Raw genomic sequence first — 26,611 nt, 5'->3', positions numbered from 1 at the left:
GATTTCCCATTGTGCTCTTTCTCTGTGTGTATCTCTTTTTTACCTGTCGTCCCTACAAAACCCGCGCGCCATCAAGCTTCCCTCTTTCCCTTTCTAGAAGAGACGCGACCAACTTATACTCGCGGCTACAGGCGAAACATTCCTCAGGGAAGTGGAAAAATAAACACGTTTCTGTTAAAAAAAATTGCTGATATGAAATAAAAGTTCAAATTTTTTTAAGGAAATTTAATAAAACTAGAACATTTTATTAAATGTCCACATTGTCATGCCAAAATCAAAGGTAGAAGACTCCGTTGTAAATAATCTAACTGAAAATTTTGCTGGAAATAATTTCAATTGCTCGGCTTTTCAGTCGTGCTTTCCAGTCACATAAGCACCGGCCGATAACTCCGCTTGGAGTTGGCTGAACTTATAATTTCTTTCAAATAAATATACTTAATTAAAAAAAAAATAACATCATATAATAAAAAACTAATGAATTTAAGACTATAAATTAAATTTATACACATTTAAATATAAAATTTTGACAATTTACATTTTTTTTTTTGCAAAACCGTTCTTTTTATTAATCTGGCTGTAATCAACTTGAACACAACAAAATATTAATTTTTGTTTATTGCTCTATTCATCCGTTGGGTGTAAACATAATTAAAATTATCCGTCTCCAGCGAAAATTACATCACGTCAACTTCAATTTTGCGATTCAAGATTTTTTTATCAAAAAAGGGGGATTAGTAAAATAATTGGTACATAGATTGTCTCTTTCTGAATAATCGGTTATCCTTCTATGTTAGTGGATTTCAAAGAAGTATTTCCTCTCAATTTCTAGAGTTTTATAAGTTAAGCCACCTTTATAACTCAAACAGTTGTATTTTTGGCAAGAAATATGAGGATATCATAGCAAAGATTTCACTAATTTTAAAAGGAAACTTTGAAAATCTAAAATAAACGAAATATTTCTAGTTAAAAAGTAATTAAAATTATAAAAACTTTTTTCTTCTTTTAACCGGAGAGTCCGTGTAAAGTGTTTCTAGCTTCTTTAACATAATTTTTTATCTGAGTTATTATGGAAATGAAATGTTCTCCAGGCTTCCCTCTTGTTCGGCGTTCTCCGACTTTAGGTAAAAGAAATGTTTTTCACTGCCCCGCGGCAATTTCTACATTTTCCCATCGCAAACAAGAGCGCACCCACCCCTGCTGTATCAACAGCACAAAAAGCCGGGATAAAAGGAGAGGAGACGAGGCTCGGCGGGTCTTGAAAATTTTTGAGTTTTCCTCTCGGGCGTTTGTGCCCCTGTTGCCATGCATAGTGCATGCACTACTTGCTGTCATCATGTTTTATTCAGCCGCCCATCATTTATACGGGATCCCAAATATCATGTGCCGCGGCGGCCAACGAAAGTCCTACATCAACATTTCATAACTTGTTTTCGCGCAGAATTTTATGACCGCTCGAGCCACCCCGACACCGCCGCGTGAGTTAGTTGTTTAGGCAAAAAGCGGCGCCGACCGCTGCACTCCGTCATGAAAATTTAAATGCACCAACAACCCCCACGTGAATACAAATTTATTTATTTTTTCCGCTGTCCACATTTATATAACCTTTCTGCCCCGAGTGAAAAAAAACTCCGAGAAAGGTCCAAGCTATAAATAATTTGGCGGTATGCAGCAGAATTATGCGGTGTGGGTTGGTGCCAAAGAAAAAATTCGGCCTTTTGGCAATTTTAATACAGCATGGCCACGATGTATATTAGATGTAAATCACAAATAATTTAAATTTATTAATTTTACCATGTTTCTTGATTGAAATTCAATAATTTTATTCCACTTTATTAATAATAATTAATTATGTACATGTACAGCCATATCAATCGAATCTGATATTACCAGTGATTTACAGATAGTTTGTACACCAGAGGCATTATAATAAAAAATATTTTTAAAATATTATACATTGTTATTTAGTAATTTAATCATTTAAGAATTTAAAAAAAAAATTATTAAAAATCAATTAAAAACAAAATTGATTAAAACAATAAGAATAAATAATTAAATTTATCTTAAAAAAATAAAAAAGTTTAGAATGAAAAATTATAAATTTTGTAGATTGTAAACTTTTTACTTTTGTGTATTTTTGTTCTATTATAAAATAGTAATTATGCAGTACATATGGATGTTCCAAATCTTAATTTCAAATTTGCTCATTTTCTATGTCGAAGTTTCGAGGGCAGAAGTGATTTCGAGGCGCACAGAAATGAGCAGAAATTAATAACGTCCGGCTGCAGAGGTGATTCGTGTGATTTAGGCGCACGTGTCCGACATTGCAATTTGAATACGTCCTAAAGATATAATATATATTTCTTTGCGCATCTCCATTGCAAACGAGAGAAAGACGCGTCCGCTATAAAACCGCGCCTAATTTTTACACGAGGTGCATTAATTTGGAGACGACCTTGCTCTTAATAATTCCTCTTGTCTCGGAGCACCTGAATGAAGTGCAATCCAAACTTATGTGCGCGCGCGTTATCTAAAACAAATAAAAGCACTCCAAACAAGCGCGCTAGCGACCGGCGCTTTTCTTCCAAGCGAGTTGCATAATTTCTCCAGAGCGCGTTATCACCAAAATTTCGTCAAAAACAGCCAAGCTTCTTCTAAAAAATATACACTCACACTTTTGGATTAGAGAAAGATTGCCAAATTATTCTTTTTATGTTGAACCATATTATGTGTCGTCCTTTATTTTCTTATCGCCCGAAAACTTGGGAGGGACACGTGATTCGCCACCATTGAGTGAATTACGACTTGCTAAAAGTAGGTCTCGCGTCTGGGCCACATTTTCCCTATGCAAACTGCTTTGCATGATGTGCCTGCTCAGTTTTGCTGTTTGACCCGCCGCTCAAAACTGATGAATTATTGATATCGATTCCCATCATCTCTCTCTGCCTGTGTACATGCATTTACCATTTCTCTTCTCTCAGTCGCCGAGATTTGCATAATTCATTCGGCACCAATCAATCGGTCGGGCTATAGGAAGCTATGATATCCGTTTTGGGAAATATTATTGAGACATTCTTCGCCTCTATAACGACGAGAGAAAAATGAATAATTCGCTGGTCATTTTCAAATCGTCGTCGACGACAGACATTTTCAAACTTTATTGTCTTTCATTAATTCAGTTCATTTTGATGGCTTTCAAATATTATATAGGTCCCTTTTCACTCTGCTGACGTCCTGAACTCGTTGGGCTCTTTTTGGTGAAATGAATTATTTAACAGAGAAAAATGTCTTCCATAAAAGAAAAAGTGATATTATATATTGTATTTTATATTAGCAAAATTATGCAAATTGTAGCTCTTGCAATTAAATTTAAGTTATTAAGAAACAGACGTCACAAAAGCTTTGCATAATTTACAAAATAATTATTTAAAAATATAGTTTTATTTTGATAAGGATTTATTTAAAATAATCTAGTTAATAAATTTTTTGTTTAATTTTTTTTTACTAATATTTATTAATTGTTTTTCTCATTATTATTAATTTGTCGTGTATAACTTTTTAATGATAAAAATTGCTGAATTTAAACAAAGAAATTAATAATATTTTACATTTGAAATAAATATATATAATATTGAGTTGATTATAACAAAATTGTGGAAATATTATTACAAAAGCTTGGAGACTTGTAATAATTATATGAAGATCAAAGATTAAATAAACAAATTAAGTTCGACCTAAAACATCGTGCAAAATAAATTAATTTAAATTTTTCTGCATCAAAATTTGTCTATCATTAAAAAATTTAAAACTATATTTCAATAATTTAAATCAATTTTCAATTTTAAAATAACTTTCAATTGTGTTTTATTTGGGCCATTTTCGCGAAAATTCATGCAATATTTCAAAGACAAAAAGTACACACGTGGAGTGTTCACTTATGTGGAGACCGACGTTTAATTATGCAAACTGCGGCTGGTTAGTACTGCAGTACTGTATGTGTGTACGTGAAAGGGGAAAATAACCCAAGCGTGACCCTTCAGATGACTATGACATAATACCTGCTGAACAAAAGCGCTCTAAATGCACGCTTTTATTCACAGAGACCTGGCACCACATTATATACCACTGCGCGTGCATGTTCTTACACTTTTATAATGGCACATTTATATTTCTTATATATTATTATTATACATATAAATCGTTAATTATGGTTTCATTATTCTCCGGTGCCGCTTATAGGCGAGAGATTTGCCGAGATTATTATAAATTCAACTTCCATATAACTCTAACGTATTAATTAATTATACAATTTTAATGTGCGCCAAGTAATAGAGGACGCATATAAATATGAACGCATGAATTACTTTTACTTTTCTTAGATAATTATTTTTAACAACCGGTTCTTTTTTAATATCTTCGTCAAGGTTCCAATAAAGAAAAGTATTTCTTGTTTAGGAAGTGCCTTTAACGTGTGTCACTGACGTAAGCAATCGGAATTTGTAAATATTCTGAATTGTTTATTATTATTCGAGTATAAGGGTGAAGAGATAAGAAGTATTCCTTTCAATGGATTTTTTTTATGTAATTTCATTCAATGCCTTTTCCAATTCTCATGCACGATCCTTTGCGAGCATTTTATTGATTGCTGAATCGAGCATAAAAGTTTGTCGGAAAGTTGGTCATGGACTTTTGAAGTCATGTCGGTTGGCAGAGATCAAATGCATTTATACAAAGGCACAGGAGGATTGAGAACAACTTAAGCAGCAAGCACATAACACACACGTTACATGAAGCTTTAGAGATATTTCTCTTTAATAGTGTATATGTGACTGATGAAAGGAATTCAAAAGAGGTGAGCACTTTATCATTAACGCTCTTGCATGCGTGAAAAACACCGCGCTATTTTATTTTCATTTTCTTCACGTGCGTATCCTTGAAATTTTTTGAAATGCTAAGGATAAAAAGCTTCTCTCTCCTTGCGAGTATAAAAGTGATGAATATAAATATATTATATGGCTTTCCAATCATCTCACAAAAAATGGATTGGCAAAGATCTCACAGCAGCACTTGAAATTTAAAGCCGAGTTTGCAAACTGCATAAAAGATGAACTTGGTATGCATACCAAAATAACCTCAGGATATCAATTTGATCATTTAATGTGATTTAATGCTCAGCAGGATGTCACTTTATCAGAGTTTACTAATTAATGTTTTTTAAGGTACAAGATCTCATGCATAATATTAAATCTTACCAATCACTAAAAATGACTCCATTGATCTTTTTTCTATTACTACCAACTTCATATCAAAATTTGATATAAATGTTTTAAACAAATATTATATTATTAAACTATCTCAACAATAATTTTTTTATCTTTTATTTTTTCATATATTTTGTCTATAAAAAATTCATTTTTAATTTAAAATGTGTTTCTATTATGTTATTTGTTAATAAAACATAATTAAATAATAACAAATTAATTGCAAAATCAATTTATAAAAATTCAAAATTAAAAAATGTATAATTTTAACATTCAGCAACGTCAGTTAAAGAATTATTTAAAGTTAATAAATTAATTTTTTCTGCTTTTGTCTGGTTGCTATACGAATTGATTTAAACAATTCTTTAAATAAAAATTTATTTGGAACTTATATCGGTAATCAAGCTACTCTTATATATAAGCAACCATGAGCAATAATTCATTGCTCACGGAGAAATTATGAGTGTATAGTACTTATCGATAGTGTGTGAAAGAAAGAGAGCGACGTGCATATCAATTGAATCGAAGAGCGGCGCAATGCAATAAAAATATAAGAAGCCACACTCGGCGGTAATCAGCGGTGCGCAAAGAAAGAGAGAAAGAAAAGTTATATCATCGCGGCGAGAGAGTCGCGGCGGCGGCGGCGGAGAGTGTTATATAAACATGACAACACCGCGTCTCTCTCTTTTCTGTCTCTCTCTGGTACTGTGCAATTTAGCAGCCAAGTGAAAGAGAAAAGGTGAATTATTAAGTAATAACACACAGCGCACAGCATTTAATGAAGCGCGGCCGGTTGGCAGCGTGCGCGGCACCGAGCGAGGTGGACACGCGGCGGGTCAATTACGCCAAAGTACATTCATGTAACATTGCCGAGCTTTAATTTTATTGCACGTGACGTAAGATTATAATCGCGTGCAATATCGGCAGGCGCAACAACAAGAGCACTCTGTATCAAAACTCAATTGTGATGGGAGAGCGAGAATTTTTATTTTTCAAATTAGCATTGCATTGTTTTAAATTTTTAATTATTAACGTTTTTGTATTTAAAATTAACATGCGAAAGCCGTTTTCAAATGGAAAGAATTCGAACGATCCGAGAATATCAATTGCATCGTCAATTTTTTATTGAAATTTTATTTGTAAAATTAAATATTGCAATTTATTATGGATGGGAATTTTAAAAAATAACTAAATTTCGCAATACATTTAAGAAACTAACAAATAAAATTCCTTGAAAATTGTGTTTTTATTGTATTTTACTTGACATTTTATTATGTGTGATGTGTTTCAGTTTTTAAAGACATTGAAAACGAGAAGCAAAATATTGCAATTGTTTCAACCATTTATTATTATTAAAAATCCTCATTCTACTCTCAAGCTTCAAAATTAATAATCATATTTATAGAGAAATAATTAAAATGTTGTCGTTTTTAACGATATAAATTAAAATTTGATTTTAGTTCACAAGCAAAAAGAAAAAAAAAAAAATTAAAGTTTTATAAATTGCGGATCTTCCTTATCAAATTTGCTTGGCCTAAACCGACTTGAAAAAAGTTATACAGAGACCATCGGAAAATTTGTAGGCGTGATATGAGTGCTTTTTCTCCTTCTTTTATGGTTCCAGGATATGTTCAAGTTTTCGAAAAAAGTATAATTTTACGACGCAGTAAAGAGTGCCTGCTTTAATGCCCTTTCCGAACCCGCGCAATAAACCCCCGTAAAAGTTCTCCCCAAAGCGCAGCTTTTTGTGGCAAAACAACGTGATTCCCACAAGGCGCGCGGAGAAAATATTATTATAATGCACACAATCGGTTCGCCGTATAGATTAAATTCAAACACATTGTGCAATCGGAGAAAAAGCACATATAATCTCTCTCTTAAGATAAGAGACTACTTTGTATGCAGCGGACGTCAGCAATGCGCAGACAAAGGCTAAAATTCAAATTTGATTGTCGCGCTAAGGCTGGCTCGAATTGGAGGTGAAAGTTGCACCGAACGCCCAAAAAATATACAAAACACTTGTGTGTATAACAGGGGATGATGAAAAAAAATTCGTCCCTTCGGATTTATGAGAGAGGCAACCCTCGGGTTCGACCGGTTGGCCCCAAATTGATATACTTTTACAAGCGGCAGGTAGAAGAGAAGAGGAAAGGGATGAAAAGGGACCGGGATTTTTTCAGTTTGAAAAATGGTTATTTTATTGACGAATTGCTATATACATATAAAAATGCACAAAAAGGTAGAAAGGTATAGAAAAAGACAAGCAGAAATGTATATAATCTAAAAAAAAAGGGAAAAAACGACGAGAGAGGAAGGTCGGCGCTGCAGAAAGAGAGAAAGAAAGAGAAAGAAAAGGATAAAGCGCAGACTTATATATTATTTTATATAAAAGAAGAAGAAGAATGTATAGGGTCTGTGAATGCTACTCCCAGGAAAAAAAGAGTAAAATACATATAAAAAGAGAGGTATAGTAGGGTGGAGGGGAAGGATAAAAAATAAAGTAGGAAAAAGTTATACGCATTGATATAGGCGGAGACCTTGGAAAATTGTGCTGGTTGCATATAGGCGACGGCGGCGCTGCTGGTTCATGCGTATACTTTCATCGGGTGTGTTTTTTATTATAATTCGGCGCGGACCTTCATTGTGCATAGTCGTATTGCGAAGCAAAGGTCTGCCTGCAGAGTTGCCATTACCCAACGAAAGCGAAAGGGGAAGTTGCTTTGCTTTTGTGAGCAGCGAGCAGCGCCGGAGAGAGAGAGAGAGAGAGAGAGAGAGAGAGAGAGACCGCCTCTGCCTCCTCGCTCACTCTCCTTCAAATAACTACTAACAGGCAACAACGAAGGCTGGGCCCACACTTCACTTTTCTTCTCTCTTTCCTATCTCCTCTCTTTCCTCGTGCGTTATGAGTGAGCAGTGCCACGAGCAGCAGCAGCCGAGCCGCACCTGACACACTCCTGCTCCTGCTGCTATGAATTCGCACGAGTGACAACAACGATTCGTTTTTTTTTATTTATTTATTTCGGAGTTCCTTTGGAAAAGTGCAAGAAGTGTTGATCGGCGCGTCGCATGAAGAAATTGTGTGCGCGAATTCGCAGTGAAAGCAGTGCAGTTTTTCTCTCCGCCGAAGCGCCGATTCTGTTCAGCCGACAGCATTATCTATTTGGATTACTTTGAAACGCACAACAGTTCCACACACGCCATGGATTATCGCGCTTTCCGGCCGCTCTGCTAACAGGTGAGTCTCTTTCGCAATGTGCCTGGTTTCCACCCCTCGCAACCCCCCGAGCTCAAATTATACATAATAAAACCAGGAAACGCAGAACTTGTTACCTCCCAACTAAATTGGTGGTTTAAAAACAAAATAATTTTGTTTGCCAATTAAAAGTTTTATGCATAAACGAATTAATTAAATTAGTAATGAGTTGGATGAAAATCTGTTTAAATTTTAATTTATTTTGTTACTAACATAGTTTTTTAAAAATATTTAAATGTAAATATTTTATTTAATAAAATAATTATATATTAATATTATTAAATTCTTTTATATGTTTAAAAGAGCATTATTTTTTTAATAATATTTTATAATACAAATTAATACTTTTGTTATTTTTTTAGGAGACCGTTTCTGGTAAAGGAATTAAAGCATTTTTTTCTTAATTAAAATATACATATTAAAACTCACGCAAACGGTCCTGTTTTTTAAATTGAAGCATAAGAAATTAATTTTTTATATTAAAAAAACAAAGGTTTGAAAATTGTTTTAAAGTAAATTTATAAATATTATGGAATTAGATTTGATTTTTTCTACTGAAAAGTGAGAATGATATGAAAGAATTTCGTAATTGGAAGTCTAATGAATCCCTTAATATTTGTGGTCATGTTAGTTCTAAATAATTTGATTGAAAAAATTTTGTCGTAAAAGAACTGATTCAATTTCAGTGTTATTTTTTTTAGACATGATGACGAGTATTTCAGAATTGTTTTGAAATTTGACTCGCCTCTTGTGAATGCTCTTCAATTTCCTTTCAAATTTTAAATAAAACAACGCAGATTTTTATTCTGCCTCGCCAGCATTTTCTGGCATTACACTTGAGTGACGAATTCGCTCTCTCGCAAACACAAGTGCACATCACTCTTTTCTCGCCAAGCATATACACGCGATATAGAAAGGGAAATTCAAGAAGCAACTTCCGCTGCGAGAAAGATGAACAAATATCTATGGGGTTCGGAAGAGTGCGGGTCGCTCGCTCTTGTATATACGTTGAGGAAGAAAGAAGCGTGATGAGAGTGTTTTCTTCTTTCGAAAAATATATATATTTTTTTTCGCTGGGCGTCGGACGCGTTTCCATAGCAACTGAAAAAGGCGGCTAACTATCTTTCTCTCCGCGCACACAATACGCATGAATATTTGGCTCCTCTCACACGTGCATTGCAGCTGTTGCACATTTTCGTACACGCCGGCGCTCATTATCATTTTCGACTTCCTTTCGCTTTCTTTCTTTCTTTGGCCTTTTGACCGGCGAGTTACGCCATAGTTCAGGCTGGTCACTGGCGTGACACACAAACCTACACTGTGGGCACATGATTATCTCATGAAAGCTCCAGCCCAGCCGAGTCCCCCTGATGCTGTAGCCGCGGAGAAAGAAATGCACAAAAGTGCCATTATACACTTTTTTCGCTTCCTCCCCACTGTCTCCCTTTTAGCTCGGTGAAAAAGTTTTGCTCCCGCAAAGCGAGTGACTTCTTCTTCTGCTTGCCGACGAGAAGTCTTTTTTTTTCCAGAGAGAGCAGGAAGAAAGAGAGAAAAAGAAGCAGGAATGCGTTCCAGCTTCCATAGTTGGCTTTTCTCTCTTTGTCAACTTTTTCGTGGCAGCTTTTCGCCTTTTTTGTGTTATTAACAAGATAGAATTGCTGCCGCGTGAGAGCATCGCATTTTACGCCACAGAGGAAGTAGTGCCTCAGATACGATCAAATTTTCAGTAAATTAGGTTCAAGAAAATATTTATTGAGTTCGAATTTAGAGCAACTATGCCCCATACAAGAACTCATCCAAATAAATGACAGAAATAAAAATTTTAAAACAAGAGAGAAAAACTAGCATTGCTCAAAATATTGCTATTTTCAGTACCGATTTAAAAAAATTAACATAAAAGTCGATGGTGCGCCGCGCCAGTCTAGAGAGCTGGAGACTGCAGACTTTTTTATGTTTAAAGTTAATTAAATAACACTTTAAACGCTATTTTATTATATTTATTTACCCTACTCAAATCTTATTATTTTAAATAATTACAATAGTTATTATCTTTTAATTTTTTACATTCATTTTTACGTGTTTTGTTTTTTAACGAATATAAATTAATTCATTCAAATTATATTCTTACAACGAACCATTTATAAAACATTTTATTAATTCATCGATCTGCTAACCTTGTCTAATTATGATTGCATGTAAAACATAATTTTCTTTTTGTTTCGTCTATTGGTTTATAAAATGATGATAACTAAAAAACAGCCCATTAAATGTACTGGACCCTTGTAAATTGAAAACTTGCAGTTAAAATTCTGCGGTGGATTACAATTTGGTATGATCTACTGCACTATTAGCTTTAAAATTGGCTATATAAATTTACAAACAGAATGAGATTTTTAGAAAATTTATTACAAGTGCATGTAGCATGTTTGTAAATCAAATCATTAAATATTTTTTATTTTTGTGTTTAAATTAACTGTAAGTCAGCATAAACGAAAATACCAACCTTTATGTTTACAAAATCAAATTTATATCATAGTTCAAATTCAAATTAGGAATATTTTGAAGTATTTTGGAACTAATATGCATGACAGTTCATAAAACATTAAATTAGTTTCTACTGAGCAAATTTTAGATGCAAGTTATAAGGGTAAAACTGTTCAATTAAGGGAACAATTGTACAAATAATACATAATAATTGGTATCTTAATTAAAAAAACACATAAAAACCAAATTTTCAGATATTTTTAAATTATTGCGGTTTTAAATTTGTGCGATCAAAGGGAAAAAGAAACCTCAATAACAAACGTATGATTTGGTTAGGAAAAAGGTAAAATTGAATATCAAATTACCATTCCAGTTTGCGGTTATACAAAATTAACTGCACATTTTCTCCTTATCTTCTGATAAAATAACCATATATGAAATTTATTAAAATTAGAAATATATAAATTGAAATGAAAATATCAGCAGGACGTTTTCCTTGTTAAACCAAAATGAAATAAGAGCAAAAGGTTTTTAAAGAGCAATCTTGGTATAAGTATTTTTTGCAAGTATAATTTGTTTATATTTATAATAAAGGATAACATTAAAAAAATGGTCATAATTTAATATAATATTGACTTGTCAGCTTCTCCAAAAGGGCAAATGGTTGCACGTGTATATAACTGCTTTTCAATCAGCCGGGAAACAATTTGCCAAAATCAGTGCTACTGCTTTCGAGCAGGAAAGTTTTTTGCGCGACGAAAACCGGCTTTATCAAATTAATCCGGTTTCGGTATAATCGCTATGCAGCTTCGAATCTCGGAGCTAAGGGCGAGAGAGCAGTGAAAGGAAAAGAAAAGAAAAAGGGAACAAGCGTCCATATATTTATTATAATAGAAAGAAAGAGAGGAAGAAAAAGGGAGCGAGCGAAAAAGGCATGCAGATTAAAAGAGATGGCGACGGCGGTGGAGAGTTTGAAAGACCCGGAAACGATAATGGGCGAGAAATGAGATGATGGAGGAAAACACTTGACTGCTTTTCTTCGCTGCTGACGACGACGAGAAAGAATTGCCTAATATATTTTGTAATAATTATTTCTCAAGGTTAGCAGCTTACATCAATGTTCCTCCATCAAGGCTATACTTTATAGGAGGCACTTCGCTCGCCATATACCTTGTCATATACCAGCAGAATAAATGGTGAGTGTGTTGTGTGTGCCAACTCTCGCTCTTTATTATTTGAATCATAAAATGCTGAAGGTATAAACGCTGCATTCATTATGCAACGCGAAAACATCAGCAGGAGGAAGAGAGTAGAGGGCATTTGAAGTAAAAAAAAGCGTAAGGGAAGTGGTATATGTTGCAAAGGACATACTCACGACTTTTGCAATTAATACTTCTCACTTTTCAGCATCTGCATCCGTTTTCAGCAGAAAAAAAAATACAAAACGTCGTGCGCTTCGTGAGAGATTTATAATTGCCTCCTCTTTCGCTCGCATAATAATTATAATTATTTTTATTGCACATTCTATACGCTTCTCGTCTTATTTTTCTTTTCCTGCTTTTGTTGGTTTTCTTTCTCGCGTGTGCCACTGGCGCCAACTCATTACGCTCGCAGGTGCGCTCGGCAGCCTTGGAATTTTCGCAACTTAATAATTATGGCGTTTTGATTGATTTGTAAGCTTATAATTGACTTGTACTCTTACGTACATACGCCTCATTTCTTGCTAAATGATTTTGTGTGAGTTTGCCACGTTGATTATTAACCTCGCAAAATATGACAGCAGTTTTTATTTTATTTTGCTGGACAGTCATTTTCATTTAAAATTTTGTATTTTCAGAACAAACTTTTTTTGTAAATTTTGTTTGATGTATGTTTTGTAATTGATGGAGAATAAATAAATAAATAATAAATAAATAAATAAAAAGTTGAAAATAGATCATTGTATAAATTCAAGCTGAGATAATAAAAATGTTACATTGATTGTTTGCGTAAAATAACTGAAAGTAAGGTTTTTAATTTAATTTAAAATAATTCTGACGCGAATAATCACTTAAGTATCATAGCTTCTCATGGGAGATTATAACTATAATATCTTGTTAAAATTAAACGGCATAATTCTCAAGGCATAAGTTAATAATAAATTTTTTTAAGTTGAAAAGATAAAGACGCAAACACTGTATATTAATTAAAAAAACTGTTTGAATAAACATTAAGTTTTAATTTAAAAAAGATTTTTTTTCACATTTATTTTTAATTTTAATCCTTTTAGTCAATTAAAACCATTAAATTTGAATAAAAAAGAATGTATGTTTGTTACATATTAATAAATGTATTATTTTCTAACACGCCTAATTATAGTTATAACTTTTCTCAATACCTTGGACTAATTTTTCAGCCCACCTTTATTTAAAATTGTTAAATTTTACAGTTAAAAAAAAATCATTTCATTATACAAATTGAATTGAACACTATGGACACAATAATAATTCTGGAAAACAGTAGATAAATTTTGTGAATTCTTAAGTATAAAATTTATATTTTAAAGTTGCTTTGTTTTTATCAATTTTTATTTATTTTCTCTTGCAAAACATAAGGTTCTACTTTTACATAAAAATTTGCACACAATCGGTGCAAAAAGCAGTAAAACGTGCGCCATGGTGTATATGTTTCGAAACGGAAAGCAGCGATCATAACAAGCATTTACACGATTCGCAAAGAGCGGAAGAAAATAACAAAAAGGAGTTTTATCGCGAGCAAATTTATGCGGTGCGAGAGCTGGTTTTTGTTTGAAAAGGCAGCGGCTGGAAAACAAGGGAAGATAGTGACCAAGTAACATGCAATGCTGGTGGATAGAACAAAGAGTATTAGCGCCGCCGCCATGTATATATGTAATAACAATACACTCTGAACAAAACGCGACAGCACGAAAAAGAGAAATATAAAAAGTATGTGCGGCGTTGAAAGCTCGTGAGGAGAAGCGCAATAAAAGTCGCGGAGACAAAGTGCTGCAAAATATGACGCGTCTGTTTTATTCGCATTTCAAGTTGAAGTAGTAAAAAATGAAACGTTTTTTGTATGCAAATAAATAAAAATTCCTTGTGAATGCGGATGACAGATTTGAAATAAAAAAAAGAGAAAAAACGAGTAAATTGTATTTTGCAAAATATAAATTCTTTTATTTGAAGCTCATTTGAGTAAAATTTAATTTTCATTATTTTTGTATTATTATTATTGTTTAAGTTTTAAAGCATGTTTATTAATGTATCATCGGGCATTATCTGCCAAAATGCATCTTCCATGATAAATTCAATATTTTATAAACTTGATTATGGTTACAAAAAAAGAGAAATAAAATAAAGATACATGTTTTATTTGTCTAAAAAGTTTAAAAAATTAAAAATATTTTTGGGAGGGAAAGATATTGCAATTTGGGACAAAACGGCTTCACCACTAGCAAAGATTTAACCAAAAATTTGAAGATCAAAATGACCCTCTCATATTGGTTTGACTTAGTTTTTGTTTCCCCCGAAAAAAGTGAAATTTTCTGCTGTCTTGAAATTTTTATAAAATTTAAACCATCTTCTTAATATAAATTGAAATAATGCTAAATTTGTTTAATCGTTTGCTGTTGCAAATCTCTGAATTAAGAAAAGCAAAAACTTCAATCGTTTTAAATTTAAAGTGGAATTGCAGAGAAAATATTCAATGCTCTTGAAATTAATAAAAAATATCGTTTTTATTAAGTGTTTAAAAAAATTATCAGTCCTACATTTATTCGAATAAAATTAAATCTGAAGCTACATACGTACTTAATTTAAAAAAATATTTAATTTACAAAATTATTATTAACCATAAAAGACCAACCTATATTGATTTTTTAATTAATGATTTCCAGACTAACAAGTTTTTAACTGAATTTTTAGTTATTTTAGTACGGAAGTTGTAAAAAAGAGGATTATTATTATTTATTTTCTTCGGGCAATTAAGCCGTCTTTTTGCATTGCAAGATGATAAGCTGCGTGCGAAAGCGGCGCAGACCAGGAAACGGCGTCTCGGAATAAATGGTTGTAAAGTGAGAATAACTCTCAAAGACAAAAGTAATTTGCAACCGACCTTGAAGTGAAAATTATTTCAAGGCTAGCAGCTCGAAAGGAAGAAAAGCAGCTCGCGAGCCGCCGAGGCACGCCATATTTGCTCCTCTTCAGGTGATGATGCAAATTTTTGTATGCGAGTAATTGCACATGAGAGCGAGCGTAATTAGCGTTCCGTATTTAATTACCTTGACTGTTAAAAATACATATTTTCAAGGGCGACGGTGGTTGTATTTTATATTATTATGCATGCACGCCGCCGCGAGAGTTGTGTGTCCTTTCTTTCAACACACGCCGCGCGCACATCACGCATAGCAACATTTATTCGACTCCTCCTTTTTTGCTCAAGATAATACACATTTTAACATTTTATTGAAAATTCAAGTATTGTAGTTAATTCAAACATAATAAATAATTTAAGATAAGTAATAAACTCTCTTATTTACATTTTAAAAACCAATTGGTTTTTACTTTTAAATATTTATAAATATTATAAAAAATAATTTTTAAGTATTTTATTTTTTACTGTAATTTTGAGGTCCTCATTGAAGGAACTATATATATAAAACTTTTATATAAAAGTTTCCGGTCAAAGTTTAATTTTATCAATTTTTTAATTGAGCTAGGGTAATCAATTATGCGCAATGATAGTAATGTCATTCAATCTTGTACACAATGTTGCTGGAGAAACAATATAATATTTGGACCTTTGTTTTTAATTTCAAAGCATGTTAATTAATGTATCATTGGGCATTATATGGTATAAATTTGTTGAAACGCACGGAAACTGGAAGGAAGGATTCTAATTTGAAAATTGTATATTATTGACAAGAAACATTTTAAGTTGTTGAACAAACGAATTGAATTGAACAAAGAGGCACCACCATTAGCAACGTTTTTGCAAAGCAAAAGAAAAACATTCAAGTTCAAAATAAACCCCATCCGCCACAGTCGCAGACTCTGTTAACTTAGTTTTCTTTCATCCTCTTTTAATTTCATTTGTAGATTATTGTGTTCACAAAAGGCAAAATGGAAAAAAAATAATATACAATAAAAAGAATTATTTTTTTAGGTATTAAGTGGATGTTTTTTTTTTTTACAATTGATATGTCATGTTTGTTTGTTCAGAGAAATTCCTGTTTCAATTTTTAGTTTAAAATTGAAAATTATCGTGAATTTCTGAAACTCAAGTGGGAAAATATCAATTACTTGAAAACGAATTAAAATGCCAATTAATATGTTAAACTTCTGATTGGAAAATTCAATTTTCACAAAACATAATTTTCGGTCTTTGGAAATTTAAATAATTTAAAATATACAGGCAGATTCGCTCCCTCCAGAAATCTGCACCACAAAAAATACTTTTTGGAGATTTTGTTCCAAAGTATAAGCTATAAAAATACAATTATTTTCCCTTCAGATGCATGAGAAATTAATGCTACAAGCATAAATCAAATAAGAACTTTAAAAAATTAAAAGCCAAAAACAAATTTTATTTTATTTCTATAAGCAAAAATTTGTGTTTTTGTTTCTTTGTTTTGTAATTTTGGAGAGCCTGAGGGTCACTCCTTCACTTATCTGAGTGACGTTTTTGATTCCATCCCGGCAAGGAAAGTGGAATTACAAAATCATCTCTGTTTTTAGGTAAATAAGCTTTGCTTTTTATCAAGTCGCACGCGATAAAGAGCGCGGCAATATAGGCGCGGGGAGCGTACGCGGGCGTGCTTCTTTTGCAACTTGAGAACCGAAAGCCGTAATCAGCAGTCTTGCGCCAAAAATGCCCGAGGAGATCAAATTCCTGCTTAAATATTTTGAATAGAGGCGTAAAAAACATGATATGCTCCAGTTAGATAAAAAAAGACTCTAAACTTGCAATATTTTTAAATAAAAATATGTAAGCTGATATATTATTTGATTATATTATAACTTTTACTTTCAAGAGTGAAAAATTTGGCTTTGCCCTCGTTGAAATAATTGTTTTCTACAACGACGAAGAAAAAAAGCAAAACTGATAGAAATCTGTTTTTTTTTTTTTAGCTTCATGTCTTAATAAATGAGCATTTCTGGAAGAAAAACAAATTCTTATTCAACTTCAAAATACTAGTTCTTTGCTTTTACAAAGTAATCAACGAGATTTTTTTCTATTTTCATTCATTATAATTAAAAATGACACCACAAAAGCCGTTCAAAATAAAAAAAGTCATTCCGACGGTATTGATCTTAAAGTTTTTGTATTTTTATATAAAACGTTTGCAGAGCCGATTGTATGGAAATAAGTGTAAATAACGTATGCCCGGTACGCTGATGAAAGCTGCGGGAAAAGTCGATTAGCAAGTTCAATTAGGCGACGAGTTTATGCGCACCAACGCCGAGAGTTAATCAAGAGCTGGCAGATGAAAGAGCTGCGCGGCCGAGTTCGTCACACTCGTAAATTTCCACTACTTGCCCATTTGCATTTCGTGTCATACATGTGTCGCCGCCGCCGCTCGCTAATTTATTCATATCGCATTATCTATATTTTTCTCTCGTATGCACACACAGTACAAAACACACACTCGTGCATATTTAACAGAGAAAGCCACCCATAGCTCTCTGTGAATATTTAACCCCTTGACGCTCCACATAAAAATCCTGTCTTTAGTGACAATAGAGAGGTCATTATACAATAAATGCTTTTATAACTAGAGCAAAATATGTTTTCATGGAAAATTTGCTTTAAGGAAAGCTGAAATGGCCTGTGTTTTTTTATTTTTCTAATTCAAAATCACTTAATAATTGGTAAGGAGGACTATTCGAAAACAAAAAATTGCATGACTTAATTTGGTGATGACTTTTAATGTCTAATAAATTAAGTCGTTTCCAATGAGTGTTAAGGTAAGAAAATTTAGTCAATTTGGAAACCTGCGAAAAAATTTTAAATTTAAATGTTGCCACAGCATCTGGAATTCTTTTATAAAATTTTTTCTCACATTCTGCTAGATTGTAATTATTGAAAATGTCACCGAATTTCCATTGAATAACTGATAAGACTTAACATCAATTGGTTTGTAACAACTAGAAATTTGCAAATGGGTTTTTTCTTTATCTCTGAAGTTTTATCAAAATCATTGTTTTAGTAATTGCGCTTTTGTGTCCATAAATTCAATGTTTACCTCTCAACAAATATTTTTCTTTCAATTCCAAATTTCAGAAAATATTTTTACAAATAAACAAAAATAATTTCATTCTTTATCTGTTTTAGTGATCAAAATTGTATTCAAAGGGATTCTTTCTTCCCTCTATACACCAATAAATTTTGATGATAAAATTCAATTGAAAATCAATTCGGATCGATCTATCGGATAAGACTGGCATTGAAAAAATTTATCCTACGATAAAAGAAATTACTTTCCTTCACCGAAATAATTTTATTTAGATGGAAATAAATTCAATTCTGTAGCGAATCGTTTTGATTATGCAGCAGGCGAGACTTCCGTGAGAGGCCAGTTGCCTACCTCTCGGTCTTCGCTCGGGAGAGAGTATCAGATAAAAACCTGAAGAGGGCAGTACGCCCTAGAGATGAAAATCGCACAACCTGCCGCAGCCCTCGTGGAGCGGCAGGGTAAATAAATAAGGGGGCGGATCTCAGTGGACAGCAGGGTGACATTTTTGTTGTCGGATCCTATTTTTGTAAACATATTTTCTCTTCTAAAACTTCTCCATGAGGACACGCAGTGCGACCAGACAGAGAAGGAAAATCCGTTCTGAAGGAAATAATCCTAAAGGTTTCTCATCTATTTGTTAAGATTTGCTTAGAATTTTGTGAAATTAAAAAAAGGGATATTTTTGGTTGGAAAAACTATGCTGAACAAAACTTTAGGAAAATAACCGCCTTGTAATTATTTTGAATTTAATTTTTAGTAGTGGGTTTTCTGAACTGTTTATTTCTTGAAGTAAAGGCAAAGCAATATTAACTCTTTTTATTAGTGTTTTATTTCCAATCAAAGAGGATTTTTAATATAGCATCCTCATTATTCTGCTCACTACACGTATTGTTTATTTCTCTCAATTTTGTGACAAAATTTTGCATTGAATAAATAAATGAAACAACTTCACAAAATTACTATAATTATAATTTTGCAAGTTTTTCTTTTTCTTTTATCGCAACTCTGATAATTCGAGTTTAAATAGAAAATAATTAATCTGCGCCTTTTGATAACCCCTTTCTGAAGTAAGATATTTCAATAAAAATCTTACTTCCTTGGAAATTTTATAAGAAGCCGGACCTAATCACACATCCTGTTGGATTAGTTTTCTTTTTCTTTCTGATTATCAGAAAATTTGATTTTCCATTTTGTGTTGCAGAAGTGACGATGCAACCGACGACTTCGAGCGGCTCGCCGTCGAGCACGAACGGCGAGGTGAAGCCCGTGGCCGCCGAGGGGTGTTCGGCGGGCCTGCTGACCCTGCACTACGGCAAGCACCATGCGTCGCTGGTCGGCGAAATCCGCGCGTGGTACAAACACGAGTGCTTCTCGGACGTAGTGCTGGTCTGCGATGGCGGCCGCCTCAAGGCGCACCGCCTCGTGCTCGCCTCGGCCAGTCCCCTGCTCAGAGACCTGCTGCTGGGCAGCCCCAGTCTCGGCCCCTCCGAGGACACCGTCCTCGTCCACCTGCCCGGCATCGCCAAGGACGACGCCGCCCACCTCCTCGAGTTCCTCTACACCGGCGAGGCCTGTCTCAAGGCCTGCGAGATGGAAAGGCTGCACGAACTCGTCCAGCTCTTGGGAGTCGACTCTGATCTCTGGGACAGGTAAACACGTTCAAAACTTTTATTTAAATTTTTTTTTTAAATTTTAATTTTTTTTTAAATAATTTATATTTTGTTTATATTATATATAAAAATAAACCGGACATTTTATTTTATTTAATGTTAAAATTTATTTTAAATTTTTTATTTATGGATTTTATGTAATTGAACTATTTTAATGCAAAATAAAATTTTAATTTGATTCAAATACTTTCAATAACTTTTAAAATTCATGAAATTAATTATCCAACTCTGCTCCAAGTGTAATAACATAGTAGTTTCTAAAGAACATTGTGATGTGATATTGATGTTTAGCAAATAGATTATTTCATTAGTTGGAATTGTGTAAATGGATATAAAATCAAGATGGAAATTATGACTAAGTATATAAGCCAATTATAGTACTCTTGGGAAAAAAAATTTTCTAATAGTTTTTCCGATTTTTCCGCTAACATTGGTTATTTTTGGTTGAGGAGTAGCCAAAGAATGTGATTTTTTTTTTTAAATATCGAATCTGAAAATAACCTGGTCTTGAACATATTAAGGTTATAATTTGTTGGTGGGGCCATTTTACGAAACCTGGTTAATTTGTATTTAAAATTGGTTGATAAAATGTAAAAAAAAGGTTCAAAGAGGTTTTAGTATTGAAATAGTTGTGAGAAAAGAAGGTAAATAATAATAATAATTATGAAAGTTATGAGCTTTAATTGTTGTAAAAATTAAACAATTTTGAGACAATGTTTTCTTGTGCTTGTAGAAAAACTTAAACAATTTAATTTTGATTTACAGGCACTCGAAAGTTTCAAAAGATGCGGATCCTGAAGAGTCGAACGACTCGTTCGATGTGAAGCAAGAAGCATCGAGTCCGGAGGGTCTTGAAGTGGACGTGGACGCGATCGAGGAGGAGCGGTCCGACTCGCCACTGGATGAACCGGAAGAGGCGGAAAGCGTGCAGGACGACCAGCAGCAGGACAACGACCCTGTCAACCTGTCCCTCAACCAGCGGAGAAACACCCCAACGCCACCTTTGCGGCACCCGCCACGCAGGAGGCACAGCACGACCGAAGTGGCCAGCAGCAGGAGCAGCAAGTCTCCACCGTCTATCAATGGGGATGTAGCTCTTGAAGTCAGGAGAAGCGTAAGAACATCACATTAAAACTTAAATAAAGTTAAATTTTAACTGGTTAAAAATAAGTTTGAAATTTTTATTAATATATTAAAGCTTTTTGTTACTTTTCATTTTAAATTTAATTATTATCTCTATTTAAACATTTTTAATTTCATTAAAACTTGGTTTATCGATACTATAGTTACTATACTAAATGCAAGAAATAGATTTTTATTTTAAATTTATTTGTTTTCAATAAACCAGGAAACTTGTTGGTATTTGAAGAAATCTTTTCTAGAAGTTCTCCCTCCCATCTTTGTTTGCTAATTATTTATCCTGTCATTTATAAATGAAATCACCCCGTAAAAAGTGGTTAATTCCCCAGTTAATGTTCCATTTTGAAGTTGAATTTGATTTGAAGTGAGATAAAATATTTAAGTTATCCCTAGAATCAATTAAGAACAAGCATTGTCCAGCATCAATTACTTGGACCACTTGGATCAGAAAGTTGTGAAGTTAATTCTATGCTTTTAAACCTCTTGTTTTATATAAATCAATTCCTTGCTGTATTTTTTTTTTTAAATTGAAAAAATTTCAATTTGACGAAAAAAACTTTTTTTAAAAAAAAATAATTTTTTTTTAATTTAAAATTTCTCAGACGTTAAAAATAGTTTAAATTATGTTAATTTATATTAATTCTTTATAAATTTTTAAAAAAGTATAGAAAATTATAACTAATTTTAAAAGTTAAAAGTGCGTGAAAAAATTTCAATACCAATCATGGCAATGGAACGGCTTTTACTTTATAAATAAATCAAGGGGGATTCAAAAGCATAACGTTAGTCTGGGTCAGATTAGGCGTTTATACCCCCACCCCCCTATTAATTGGAATATTTTGATCTTTTTTAAATTGAAAAATGTAACAACTTTTCTGATTTTTTCATAATAATTGGTTCGTATATTAAAACAAATTAATCTCTATGAAAATATTAACTTTCTTAACTAAAAATTATTGATTTTAAATTTTTACAATCAATTTATTGTTGAAAAATGAGCCGTTTCCAATATTGAGCTTATTTTCAATCAAAACAAGTTTTCTCCTTTTGACTTCAATTTTCTAATTTGAAAATAATTTGCAGGCCCACGAAAGAGGGATCTCCATCACAACCGATCTCAGCCGGCGCTCCCCTGCCTACATCCGTTCGCCAAGCCCTGAACTGATCGTGGGCCGACGTTGTGTGTCCCCGCGCGGGAAGCGGCGGGCGCACGAGTTGCTGCCACACCACGTGTCGCTCAACCCTCGGAAATACGTGACGGCCGTGCTGGGCGACATGGAGGTGCCGTACACGCCACCTCGGCAGCGGCAGCGCCTCGGCTTTTCGAATCCGCCGGGCAAAAACACGCCGTTCGTTCCTTGCCCGCCGTCCTTCATGATGCTGGAGGAGCGCAGCCTGCCCTCGGGCACCGCCTCGGTGGACGACGAGGACAAACCCAGCGTCCGGCGACCCCCGAGCGCAGACAGTTCGCCCATCACGCCGAGCGCCCTGTTCCACGCGGCGGCCGGCGCCGAGGCGTGGGCCTGGTCCTTCTGCCAGGCCCAGGTGGAGGGGGGCGACCCCAGTCCGCCGCCGGCCCAGCTGGAGGCGCCGGCCCAGCAGAAACAAGTGCCCGTCCGGGAGTACCGGTGTCAGTACTGCGGAAAGACGTTCGGCATGAGTTGGAACCTGAAGACGCACCTCAGGGTGCACACCGGCGAGAAGCCCTTCGCCTGCAGACTGTGCGTGGCCATGTTCAAGCAGAAGGCCCACCTGCTGAAACACTTGTGTTCGGTGCACCGCAGTGTCATCTCGTCGTCGCCCGTCGACGGCCCCAACGCCAGGTTCAACTGCTGCTTCTGCACCATGTCCTTCGACAACCTGCAGGAGCTCATCAGGCATCTGTCCGGACCGCACAACAACCTGCTCCTCAGCAAGAACCTCAACGACTGACCCTACCTCCAGCTGGCCAATGTCTGCCGTGGAAGTAGCTAGGGCAACACTTTGCGCACAACTTTTTGCAAATGATTAGAAATTTCCCGAACTTCGCCACACAAAATCATTTTTATTGTCTTGAAATTGTTAAGAATTCCAAAAGTTTAAAATTGATATCAGATCTTTTTAAGAAATATTGGTTAAGTTCATTTGTTTTCTAAAATAGAATATCATAAAAAAACCTAGCTTTTCATCAAATTTGGATGTTTGAAATTTTAAAATTTTAATGAAAATCAGACAAATTTACAAAATTCTTACAAAAAGTGTACACATAAGCTGCAAGTAGACATGGCCATTGACTGCATTTGGGTTAACAGTGGCCAAGACTGAAGTCAAAGGCTAAGTCAACTTGGATGATGAGCTAACGTAGCCTAGGCCAAGTTAGGCTTTTTGATTGTTATTAGAGAATTCTTCTACCTCCAGAAAGCTTCTGCTTCATTAAATGCAAAATTTATTAGTTTCTTTTTTCCATATTTTTCACATTTTTAAATTGATTCACTTTACTTTCCACCTTATCTTTTTGGCACACATTGTATGAATTTGCAAGAAGTTTGCGTCACAAAGTGTCTGTCTGCCCCTAATGATCAAAGAACATTGAGGTCATACCCCATTGATCTTGTACGCTCGTCGGTAAAAAAAACTTTATCAGAAGCGTACCGCGCGCGCTGTGCTCATTTCTCTGATGGCAAAATTGTGTCTGAACACACCACGCTCCATTCCACTTTGTGTCATGTAAGATTGGAGAATAAAATTGCGCAAGAGCCCCAGCCAGATGCATGATATTGGAAACTTTTTACAAGTAATATAAGCGGCTTTGCGCCTGTTGACATTAGAGAAGTAAAAAAATCACACTCACCAATCATTCCAGTAGCATTTTTTTTATAATTCTACTTAGGGACCAGAGAGACAGAACAATTTTTAAACTCACCTCCCCTTGAAAATGAAAAATAATTCTAAAAGGACCTCGAATCAACTCAGGATTGTTGGAATATACAAATCTATTTAATGTACACCTGTTATCGAATATTATATTGGGTAAAATTTTGTACAGAAATCGACTAACCTGAATCCTGTTGCCTTGTAGCCAATTAATGGACAAACAATTGACCTTGTGGGGAAAAACTGCACAAATTTTATGATGCGTTGTACAAGTTGATTTTTACATAACTTAGCAAGAAGTGAAAGTGACATCGTCGGGCCAGTTAATTGCTACTTTGTAAATATTTATTCATTTTCCTAGCACGTAGATTTGTTCCCTTGCTAACGCTTAAGTTTAAAACAATACAAAAAGTTGAAAGTTTAAATTCTAAACATAAAAAATTACAAACTTGTTTCAAATTTGAAAAATAAATAATTAAGTTGTTTCTTAAAACAAAAAAAATCGGGCTTAGATTGTATAGCATTCTTTTTAATTTGTAAAAAATTGTGATAGGTTTCTGCTTTTTTTCAGTAGGTTTAACGATTTTCGTTCTTCCACCTTGACCGTGTAAAGCACCAAGTGGCTCTTTGTTCCTCCGCCTGCTCGGCAGTTTGATTCGCACGCTTGGCCAAGAGAGACGGCGATTTTTATATAAAATAATAGAGTTCCTATCCTGTGATAGAATATTTATAAACCTACTCCGATTGCAATTATTAATTCAATTTATATAAATCGTGTGTATTTTTAAACAAACTAAAGACATCTCATGCTTTATCTTGTGTGATAGAACTGAGACAGAGAATTATATAAAATAATGATATAACGAGCTCAAAGACCAAAAAAGCGTGGGAATATTTGAAGAAGTTCTCCTTGGCCGTGGCTGCTGTCAAACTGCCAGAAAGTTAGCACCTCTTTAAACTCAGAATTTTATATATATCATCCGCGCGAGCCACTTTCTGTTTTTGTCCGCGTCGCCCCTTAATTAGCCTGTAATTGAAAAGAAAGAAAGAAAGCAATAATTCACAAAAAATTAAGTGTGTACATAGATATTGTAAATATTAATTTAACAGGACACATCGCAAAGGGTATATAAAGAACCGCACCACACCTCTTGTACGATCTCAAGAATGCGCGTAAATCCGTAATTAAACACGCAAACTCCCACCTGTCTTCATAAGTAATGTGTAATTACGTATTTATATGATGATGATGACGAGGCGAATATGAATGTTCAGTGTGCTTCTCAAACAGTGATAAAGCAAAGAACAATTAACCTCTCTGCAATTTGAAAGTTTTGATTGATTGATGGTTGGAAAAACACCCAAAGAGACAGACTTGATTTGTGAATGATTTTCAAAAACATGCCACAATTTTGATACACTATGTGTATGTACAATAATTTTTAGTAAGCAAAGGCGAGAGTATTATTGCTTCTGTTTTTGAAGAATTTGTGTCATAATTAGTGGTAATCGATTATTTAAATTGCTCTGTAACAAATTAATTCATTCATTGTCGCTGACTTCGTTTTCCCCCCCGATTTGAATATATATTATGTTGTATAATTTTTGCCTTATCGAAACGCCGATTTTTCCTTTGTAAAAAATTAATTTTATTTGCGGCATTTCATCATTCGCATCGGACACTTTTCGACTTTTCGGTTGTCTCTTGTTGCCTTGGGCACTCGCTGTCATGAATGCCTTTTTTGGAAACGTTTAATAAAATCGACAGTGCCCGCGGAAACAATTGGGATTGCTTAAATTGTGAAAAAGTACCTGATGAGCACAGACACATTTTCAAATAAAATCCTTAAAACCAGCGTATTCCAATAATGTTTTATTTTGTAATCCTATATTAAAATTCTATTTATCATTTAACGCACTTCAGCTAATTGTCACCAGAGAAGAAATTGAAAATTCTGAATTTAATTTTTTTTTTTCAATTTCGTCAGAAAGTATATACAAAATATTTTCTAAGTATAAATGAAAAGAAGAACGAAACAATAAAAAGAAAAAAATCACAAACACGTAGGAATGGCAGATTTTATAATGATTAAATAATCAACATTTATACACATGCGTTTGATTAATCCAACATTGGAATCATAAAATTTTTATTTGAATATAATACAATAATATATCACTGTTAAATAAAATTTTCTGTTTTTCTGATATTTTTTCAAATTATTGTTTGGTGAGTGAAGAGTATATGAAGTATTTTTTTTTACCCTCCTTTTATTTTTTAAAAAATTAGAACAAATATAATTATGCCTTTTATCGGCTTATTTTTGTAATTTCATCATCAGTTCTTTAAAAGCTAGATGGATTCTGAATCAAACACAAATACTCTGCAACTAAATATACGTACAAGTTGACGATTATTTTTCCCTTCTTATTGGCTCTTTTTTATAATTTACTTTTATCAACCAGGTGCAATTAAAAATATATGCTAGAGACAAAAAAATACACATTCCACACTGGAAACTGGAAATCTCATATATTTTATTAAAACATCTTATTATCTTAACAACATTAATATGAAGTAATTTTCCTAAAACAAGTATTAGTGTACTGAAATGAATAAGCCACAGTTCTTTTAAAACAGGAGTTTTTAAACATATTTTAGCTATTATTTTATAAAATTGATTTTGCAAAAAAAAAGTGAAATTGAAAGATAAAGAAT

The 26,611-nt window shown here is 33.8% G+C and overlaps 1 protein-coding gene across 2 annotated transcripts; it reads left to right on the top strand.

Annotated features, from left to right (window-relative positions):
- Positions 1-8,005: 8,005 nt before the first annotated feature.
- LOC132199781 (transcription factor Ken) lies at positions 8,006-25,752 on the top strand. Of its 2 annotated transcripts, none has more exons than XM_059624764.1 (4): positions 8,006-8,493; positions 19,431-19,878; positions 20,665-21,013; positions 22,123-25,752. In XM_059624764.1, the coding sequence occupies exons 2-4, from the start codon at positions 19,439-19,441 to the stop codon at positions 22,969-22,971; spliced, it is 1,638 nt and encodes a 545-aa protein (XP_059480747.1). In that variant the 5' UTR covers positions 8,006-8,493; positions 19,431-19,438; the 3' UTR covers positions 22,972-25,752. The 2 variants fall into 2 exon arrangements, with proteins under 2 accessions (XP_059480747.1, XP_059480746.1); XM_059624763.1 differs by lacking the exon at positions 8,006-8,493 and adding an exon at positions 18,696-18,850.
- Positions 25,753-26,611: the final 859 nt, after the last annotated feature.

Source organism: Neocloeon triangulifer, unplaced genomic scaffold, assembly GCF_031216515.1.
Source record: "Neocloeon triangulifer isolate White Clay Creek 2 clone unplaced genomic scaffold, ASM3121651v1 ptg000014l, whole genome shotgun sequence".
Classification (NCBI taxonomy): domain Eukaryota; kingdom Metazoa; phylum Arthropoda; class Insecta; order Ephemeroptera; family Baetidae; genus Neocloeon; species Neocloeon triangulifer.
The sequence above is the reverse complement of the archived record's forward strand: the minus strand, read 5'-3'. Positions and strand labels throughout refer to the sequence as shown.

Bases quoted from the DNA above. Each gene is read 5' to 3' on its own strand.
- LOC132199781 (XM_059624763.1), top strand. From the start codon at position 18,787: ATGAGGACACGCAGTGCGACCAGACAGAGAAGGAAAATCCGTTCTGAA. The intron at 18,851-19,430 runs GTTTCTCATCTA...TTTGTGTTGCAG, and splicing joins TGAAGGAAATAATCCTAAAG to AAGTGACGATGCAACCGACG. The intron at 21,014-22,122 runs GTAAGAACATCA...AATAATTTGCAG, and splicing joins CTCTTGAAGTCAGGAGAAGC to GCCCACGAAAGAGGGATCTC.